This window comes from Poecilia formosa, unplaced genomic scaffold, assembly GCF_000485575.1.
Source record: "Poecilia formosa unplaced genomic scaffold, Poecilia_formosa-5.1.2 Scaffold691, whole genome shotgun sequence".
Taxonomy (NCBI): domain Eukaryota; kingdom Metazoa; phylum Chordata; class Actinopteri; order Cyprinodontiformes; family Poeciliidae; genus Poecilia; species Poecilia formosa.
The window spans coordinates 101181-110630 of record NW_006800630.1 but is presented as its reverse complement, the minus strand read 5'-3'; the positions used below and the strand labels follow the sequence as shown (position 1 = coordinate 110630).

General features: G+C 37.1%; 1 protein-coding gene across 1 annotated transcript; it reads right to left on the bottom strand.

The window, feature by feature from the left end:
- Window positions 1-6925: 6925 nt before the first annotated feature.
- Window positions 6926-7401, bottom strand: LOC103130904 (ctenidin-1-like). The gene is made up of 2 exons (XM_007542429.1): window positions 7328-7401; window positions 6926-7241 (listed from the first exon to the last, which is right to left on the bottom strand). Exons 1-2 carry the CDS (start codon window positions 7399-7401, stop codon window positions 6926-6928), a joined length of 390 nt encoding a protein of 129 aa, XP_007542491.1.
- Between the last annotated feature and the right edge of the window lie 2049 nt (window positions 7402-9450).

Genomic DNA, 9450 nt, shown 5'->3' with positions numbered 1-9450 from the left:
TGCCAGCATGAGTCCTTCATTCTGATCACATGAGAACTGCTTCCTCCCCATGCCAAACCCAAGCTGTACTCACAGTGAACATGCTCAGCACTGCATTTGCATTGATTGATTTGATGGAGAGAGAGTGAAGTGACCTAAAAAGCTCAAATGTCTTACCGTTTTACACTCGTTAAAAATCTCTGTTTCTGTCCTCAGAGAATCGGTTTCATTCACTGAGTGTCATTATAACAACTGTGAGCTTTCCATCTTCCACTATTGAGAAAATAGACTTAAACTCCTGGGAACAAGTGATGAAGCCTTTATGAGAATTGTTTCCATTTAAAATGATCAGTTTCACTTGCCAGTCAAACTTATTAGTTGTATTTTACAGCCAAATATATGAAAACATAGCAAATGGTATATAAAATATTCCACATATACTGCTCAACAGTCAGTATGGATGCCAAGTTGGCTCTTATACTAACGTTAAATAATATGAAGATTTCAACAGTAGCCTTGATTTTGTTTTACATTTCATATGTCACCAAAGAAACTCCTTCTCTCTCAAACTACAACATCTCCAAATCTATTTGAGTAAAATGATATTGAGCTGTTCTTAACGTATAATACCACTGGAGTCTAAGAGCAAATACATTTGGGCTTAATAATGTTGACTGAAACATTATGATGTTACTGCTATAGTGACTTGGTCCCCCCCTGTTGTTTTGCTAATGTTAGCATCCCATGTTTTTACATCACTGTCTTCATTCTGTCCTGCATCATCTTCTTCTGCTTTGTGTTTCTGCATAATCTGCAAACATCTGCTTGTTACACAAACACAATTTGAGGTTAAATATCACCTCCAATTTAAAATATTTAGCTTCAAACTAAATATTTAGTTATGAGCTAAACATATAGTTTTGAAGCTAAATATTTTTCTTTAGAAACTACAGTTAATTTTAGTTAAATATTTCATTTGGAAACTAAACATCTATATTGAAGCTTAGACATTGACAAATTAAAAAATAACATGGTGAAAATATGACAGGCTGCAGAACCCAAATTTTTGCTGTGTAACAAACTAAGTATTTAGCAAATAGTTAAATATTTAGCTAATATGCAAATGTCTTTTCTTGATTTTACTGAACATCTTTTTTAAGTGAAAAACACAGAAAGGTAAAAATAGATGACTAGTGGGAAGTCTGATGAGTTCCATTTATCATTTTTTTTTTTTTTTTTCATTTTATTTTTTTTTAAACCAAACTTTTCAAAAATTTATATTTATTAAGTATGAACATCTTAACTATGTAGCTTATTTCCATCATAAACTAATTACTGTTTTTAACCAAAGTCCCACAGTGAGTCTGTTGTGAAGATGTCTATGCCCCTATTATAGATTTCTGCTGTTTTTGCTTATTGTTCACACTTTAATGAGATTCTCATTTTTAAATACATTTTAAAACTTTACAACAATATCTGGTTTGATCTTTGTTTTATTTACAGTTGTGTTTTGTGCTATGGTTGATAACTGTACTGCTTAATCACTTGTTGTACATTAAGTAAACATATGTGTGAAGCTAATTACCACCGGCAGCATAAAAACATAATCCACACCAAGCCTGTTTAATGAGCTGCAAATGTTATGACAGGATTTCAAGTGAAACATGCAGCGCAAACGTCTCAGACTTTGCAATAAAGGATGCAAAGAAAGTTATGCATTAATAATAGTAATTCTAAGTTCCTACACATTGGTCAGGTAAAACTGCCAGAGTTCTCCTCTTTTATGGAAGGAAGAAGAAATAAATGTGGGGGAGAGAAAAAAAAACAAACTATGAACCTACAGAAACTTTATTCTGTCTGTTCAATTTTTTTATTAAGTCACAGTTCCAACTCAGCTCCTCCAGTAGCTGGAATTATGACCTGCAAAAGTAGCATACACTGATATTCTGAAAGATTTACTATTATTATTATTATTATTATTATTATTATTATTATTATTATTATTATTATTTAATGATACTGATTATTATTAGTCTTTCTTTAGTTAGTTTTCTGATTAAGAAAGAACAAATTATTAGACTGAGCCAATGAAAAAGCGGAACCTACAAAGACATTTTTGATGACTACAGTGGCCCAGAAGGGTCAACAAAATACAAAGACAACAGAATAACATAACGGAAGCTATGCTAAAAGAGAAGTTATGAAAAACTTGCTGGCATAACTTTCGTTTTAGCGTTTGCTGCGTTTGCATTTTTTGATGACAAAGATGGATGGATTATGCGTTCATGTGTCACCAGAAAAGCATAATTGCAAGAAAATTAAGGTATAAAAGAGCAAAACATAATGAATCAGACATCTAGAACCTTTCAGACTAAATAAAAAGATCCCATCAATTTGTTTGCTGTTGGTAGGATCTCTGAGCTCAAGTCATTCTGATACAAAACCCCATCATTTTTATCTATGGGTCCCATTGGCACTCAATTCAAAGAGTTTGTTTCAGTTACATCAGTAAAGAGAAAAAAACAAAAAAAAAACAATCCCAAACCAAACACTGCTGTATTATTAGTGGAATGCTGGCCGAGGGGGAGTATTGAGAGTTAACAAATGCTAAACAAACACAAGTTTGTGTAGATTGGCTCTTATGTTTCCTCATTATTGTAAGACCTAAACTCAATGTGTAATCATTTTACAGGCTTCGGGTAATCTCCAACGCCTGTGTCTTGTTCTCCAAAAACGACTGATTTCACCATGTCGAGCTGTCAGCGGAGCCTCACTGCGGTATTAGTGAGGTCCTCAGAGACGGCATCTTACAGTGATTGATTAAAACCCTCACAGCCGTTAACCTGGGTGATGAATTTCAGGAACACCAAGCATACACAACCACACGCCCAACTGGCGCTCCGCTAACGGATGGCCAGTAATTCAGAGGAATAATCTGTCCGTGTTTCAGCCATATTGGCAGGTGAGAATGTCAGTGCCAATAAGCGATCGACAAACCTTATCGATGTGCAAGAGGTTGCTTGGTGCATTAGTCTGAAGTCTCTGAGGAAAGCAGAGGTGTTGACTTTTATTGGTCTTGCTGCAATCCCTGTATAATTTCTTCGTATCCCTCTAATGATCCGGGTTCATGTAGTCCCCTTTTCACCTGAGAGGTTTAATTTTACAACATTTTTCCTCCACCTCTTAACACATGAAAGTACTGGCAGGAGTCTCTTTGGAACTGAGGCAAATTAAACATGTGTAGATAAACATACTATCTGAGGAAATGTTTGATTTTTAACCCAAAAAATCAGCAGGGAAAAGAAAGTACACCCATATTAATACTGTACATAAATACTGAGGAATTTAACTATGTTTTATTCTTCATTGATGTTTGGATAATATTTGCCATTTTAGGGTTAGGGTTAGGGGTATGAGACATCATCATAACATTGTCTCGATCGTGTGTTTTGAACCTTTAGGCATTTGGGTTTTATTTGGAATTTTTTTTGTAAGAAAATGGAAAAATACCAAAGTTAAAAAAATACAACTCAAGATTTTTTACTGTAATGTGTAACATAATTTTCTTTTTAGAACTGATATTCTAAAACTGGTATCAAAAAAGTGATCATAGTCAGATGAAAAGTATTTTACATCGGATTATGATCACTTTTTCCTAAATAAAGCTTGATTTGATCCATTTTGTGGGCAGTGAACATGTTTTAGGGCATTTGGAAATTGTCCATTGGTGGATTCCCTCTGACCCCGGAGTGCAAGCAGACCAAAAGCTAATTCTGCCTGCATCCTGTCAACATTTATCTGGGTTACTCCAGTCACAGCCAGAATTCTTGGCAGCAGGACAAATTTTGGGTTTAACACACTCAGACATTTGAGTTTGCATTTGATGAATTTTCTCTCATGCTTTGAACACCAAGTACATGAACAGGAAGTTCATGAACCAGAGCCACTTTTTAACCTCACTGATTTGCATCACTCTTCAGTAATAGTCATTTGTGAATTATTTTCACAATATGGATTCTTCAAATTATTCTGTCTTCATTTCATTTGTTACGGTAAATCTCTCTTACATTGCTACTGTCTTAGCCAACCTTACTGCATAAAGAACATGGTTTGTTCCTTTATTTCCAACCAATTTTAATATAAGACAATTTTTTAGCAGTTCATGACTAATATTTTTGGACCCTCTGACAAACGTGGCAAGTCTGTTGTCATAAATGTTTGGAAAAGTCAGTCATTTCACTCTCAAATCCAACTAAATCCCAGAACTACAAAAGGATTTTTAATACTGACAGTATCATGCAGGGAGATCAAATTTGAATGTGCTTTCGGTATCTTATTAAATCTGATTCTCACTATACGGACGCCTCTTGTTTTGACTTCAAAACAATGTTTGTTGGATTAACTGAGAGCTACAAGTGTGACGTTAAGCGTTTCAACTTGAAGCTTTACAAACATGTGCCTCTCACTTCAATTAGAATTGTGTGTTTAAACTATGCTGATTGATAGACAAAAGCTATTGAAATACTTTGAAGCGCATTAACCCCCAATTTTGTTTTTGAACTTTGACAGAGTACTCAAAACAACTGAAATCCATTAGTCCTAACTGGCAGGAACGGAAAACAAAAAAGTAAAACAGATATATGCAAATATAAAAAGTGATTTTTCTATGAAGAATACAGAGTCAGAGGTTTTAGAAGCTTTTATTTACAATTTACAATTAAGACCAAAGTTGTTCATATCCCTGATGGACTACTTCTTTTCATTCAATCAAGAGGTTGTTTCTGAAAGTGCGCCAGATCTTTCCGAACATAATGCAGAAGAACTATCAACTTTGAATTAAAAATTCTTTTCACATACATTTTAAATTAAAACCGAATATATACCCTTCTTCCTCTACAAACCAGATCAAGGTTGTGGGGCTGTGTTGGTATCAGCAATCCCGTCCACAATGAGATGTCACTCAACTGTAATGGAAAACTACGAGTGTTAGACAGACACAACCTGAATAAAACAGGGACGAATGAAAAACGGGGAAAGCTACTACAAGCCAAACTCCCCACACCAATGCAGGCAAATGCTGGAACATAAATTAACATTACCAAAAAATAAATAAAATAAAATACTGGACCATTAACATTACTCTTGATCTGAAGCCATTCAGTCACTGTTAGTTTTTTGTTGTTACTGCTGAATATGCTTCATAAAAACTGTTGGTAGATGGCTGGAGTGTTTAAAACAATATTTGTATTTTCTCCTAGTAGTCGATGTGTACCTCAACTCTGTGCACAGCAAATCCAGGAGACCCAAATGAACTCTGTCAGATTTGATTTCAACAGTTTTAAAGTTTCCATATGGGTCCACACACCAGAAAGTGTTAATTTAACTCTTTTTGGAGAGTTGGTACCTTAACTCTTATGAAGTGTCAAATATCAAATCTGCTGGAGTTAATCATTTAACACTTACTAACACTAATTCAGTGTTAGATCTTAATATTAACTTTCACAGAGTATTTTTTAACTTCATAAGAGTTATTTGTAATTAATATTAAATAGGTATTTTATTGTTTTGAACTTTTAAAAATTATTTGGAAAATAAACATTTAATATAGAGCCAATGATTTTCTCAAATGCATTTATTTCAAAATGTGCACCATAATTACAATATAATTATTGTAATATAAAAATATGGCGGTAAATGTCCTGGAATTGGTAACAATTGGGTGGGTTAGGATGCGCTGTAGCTCCACGCAACAAAGCTTACGGGAAATGACCTACACTGTAAACAACCATCCTCCACTGTGAAGAGAGAAGTGCTGAGCTTCAACAACGTGGTTGTTAATGTTAATTCAATACCTGGAAGTGAGGCCAACACTGATTGAACCACTTCATTCACTTCCTTCACTATCATTGCTAAAACAACAGATAGTCTGCAATTATAGAACAGCATAGAAAATTGATGTCATCGTTCACAACTTTGCCTTCTGTTCTCTGTTTGGCCCAGTAGAAATTCTACCAGAAAAAAGTCAAACAGAATTGCGTAGGATGACAATGATCAGTCCACCATAGAGTCTGAAAGTGCTAAACACACCAAGGTTGCTCTGTTAGTCTTACTTTACATTTTGACCAGTTTCCAACAGCATTCAGTTGTTGAGCAATGACCACAATGTCCAATCATCTCCAGGGTCTGAGAAGAGGATATTAACCCCAAACATGTTTCATGATAGCTCCTGATATAAACTTAATCTACAAACCCAAACTGAATGTTTTTTCCCGTAGATTGGAGCCACTTTCAACTCAGCAGGACATGGATCCAGGACAAGGTTAATTGCACAGATGGCCAACTCTTGGCTCTGTTTCCTTCTGATCCAGCTGCCACCCTTTAGATGGCGGTGATACCACCTGCTCAATGATCACCTCAGCACTGAGGACTCCATGCTTCTAACAGGAAGGGGCTTTTCACTTAAAAAGTATCAAAAAGAAGTTCACTTGTGTAAGCTGCCATCAAGTTTTTACAAAATGGATATTGTGTGAATCTATCTTATGTTACACTAATTCTACAGTAAGTGACTCATATCTTCACCTGTGAGTAATATGTCTGACATATTTAATGCTTAGATTACAGGATAGTTTGCAGCAAGTTTCATCATCCTTCAATGAAGCTGCTTTGCACTTTATCCTAGATTTTGACTGGACACCAGTAAAAAGGAGGAGGACAGATAAATAGTCTGTTTTTTTTTTTTTTTTTACACCAGTAAAAAGGAGGAGGACAGATAAATATTCTGTTTTATTTTTTATTTTTTGCTTATTATGTTTTTGATTTTCAATGAATAGGATGGTGTCCAAAAATGTTTTGAAAGTGAAAACTCCTCCGAGTTCCCCCCCCCCAGCTCCACCCAGTGACTCCTTGGCTCCTCCTAGTGACTTTCCTGAGCCCTCTGCCAGCCCACTTAGGCCCCAGCAACTCCGGTGCCCCCTCCCAAGGTCCCAGCAGCTCCGGTGCCCCCTTCCAAGGTCCCAGCAGCTCCGGCGCCACCTCCCAAGGCCCCGGCTCCTCCTCTGCCGATGCCCGCCGGACCCCACACTAGAGGCCCGCTTCCTGCGCCGCCGATGTTGCCCACCGGACCCACCTCCTGGGGTTCACCTCCTGTGTCATCACTGCCTGCAGGACCTCCCCCGAGCTCGTCCTTGGACTGCGTTCCTCCGTCACTGCCCTCCAGATCTTCCTTAGGGGGTCCGTCTCCTGCGCTGTTGCCGGCTCCCACACTATTTCACGGCAGGCCCTGCCCTGACTGTGCCTTTTGTTTGTTTGGACTGAGTTTTTTCTATTGTGTTTCCCCATGGACTCTTGCCCTCCCTCTGTCACCCCTCCGCCCACCCTGGTTGCGTTGTTTTTTGTTGTTTTGAACTTTTTCTGTTTGGACATCTTGGAGTCGCCCTTGAGGGGGTGGTACTGTAAGGTTTTGAGATTTCTGTGTGTTTATTTTTAGGTTTTGTTTCTTGTGAGTCTCTGTGCTGTCCTGTCTTCCCCCTTGATTGTTCCCAGCTGCCTGCGTTCTACCTTACCACCAACACCGCACTCCATGACAATTTAATTTATTTATATCTCTATAAAACAAATTCTTTTTTGTGCTCATACTATAAAACTGATTCTGAATGAAACAGAAATTGTTTTAACATTCCACAAAGCAAGCTATAATGTCTAACCGAGCTGCCATTTCACTCCTCTGTCCACTCAACAAGCGATTAGAACACAAGTTCTACAAGTAGAAATAATGCTGTGGATTTTCTCATGGCATATTTATTTGTGTCATGCTGTCAGAACCAATCATATCTTAGAAAGAAATGTTCTAAATAAAATAAAGTTAAACTGACAGAGTGCAGGAATCGCTTCCCCTCCAGGGAGAAGAACTGTATGCACACATAAGGCTGGTTGCCCTTGGGATTTGTTCTTGTCTTTTGCTTTTTGAAAACTGCTGACAGATTAATTTGGATTCTGAGATGTTTTTGGAGTCAGTTAGGGTCTGAAAGTTATTACAACCTCTCTGAACGGAGTGCCTCATTGCTGTTTTCCCTGCATTTCAACTGTAAACGTTAATTTTGAAGCAGCTGTATGTTAAGGTAAAAACGTGATTACTGAGGAATCAGAAAGCCCTTAGCTCAGGGAGAAGGAGCTGACAGTGCACTGATATAGAGATAGATGATGTATTATTGAGGCGGACTGAGGAAAGAACAAGACGGACGCAGCAGAGGTGTATACTTAAGAAAATGGGCTCCATTAAGAGCTGGGCTGTACTGTTGGAAATGAACATTATAAGGCACAGTTAACCATGTTGGTTTGGTTCATGTTGTCTTGTAACAAGCTTGGCACTTCTATGACCTCCAAAAATCATTTAGTTGCCTTTGTTGATGTGGTGAATTATATTGTGAGGGAACACAAAAAAGAAAAAAGACTGACAAGTATTTTCCATTAACCATAGAATTGCACAAATTGAATTTAGAAAAATACATGCCATTGGTATACTTCTCAAAACTGCAGTGGGAACACTTTTGCGTCACGTCAACAACCAGATGTCACTACTGGCGAAAGCTGTGTCATTTGAATGTTTTGTATCCATAGCTCTAGTGTAAATTGGTGACTACTGCTTTACATGGAAATACCGCAACTGTGAAATTGTATTTTTATTCTGACATTAGCAGAATATAGACAACGATTGTAATGGAAATGCAGCTATTGACTCTGTTCTTACAGTTTTCAGTGTGTGGTCGGCTCCATTTGTTTCCTAAACAAATTTCTTCCATCTGAATGTAAAATGATTATTTATATCTCGTTTACCAGTACGAGATATAAGCCAATATTGGCCAGTTGCTAATGGCCAATATTGCCATTAGCAACTGCTTTGTCTGTTTTGCAACCTAACAGCAAACGTCATAGCTCTTATGCTGAAATGAAAGTCCTTACCTCTTGATAAATGGATCATTATCTCATTCCCATACAGGCAGCAGGTCTGTTCCAGATCTGACATGAAGTCTTCACAGCTGGCTGACTGCCTGGTAATATGACAGCACATTACACGTAGCCCATATATATTCAATGTTTATGCTCAGCATATCCATCTCATATCAACAGGATGTTGTGTTTTCTTAAGTTTGAGTCACAAAGAAGTAGGTTTATATTTTTAAGTTCTCTTTGTTTTTTTTATCTGAGATTTGGAATACCAGTCTCTTCAATATAGCCCAGTACAATTAAGTGGCAGTATATACCTTGAACTGCTAGTCTAGTTATTGGGTAACAGACTGAGCAGCAGGGTCTAAAAGTTTTTACAACCTCTCTGAGCACAGAGCCTTATTACTGTAATATTCCTTAGCAATTGTCCTTGACAAAACATACAAGATTAGTATAGATTAAAGATTTCTGATAAGTAATTAATGCAGCATTATGGTCTGTCCTTCTGTGAGTCTACAGAACAATGTG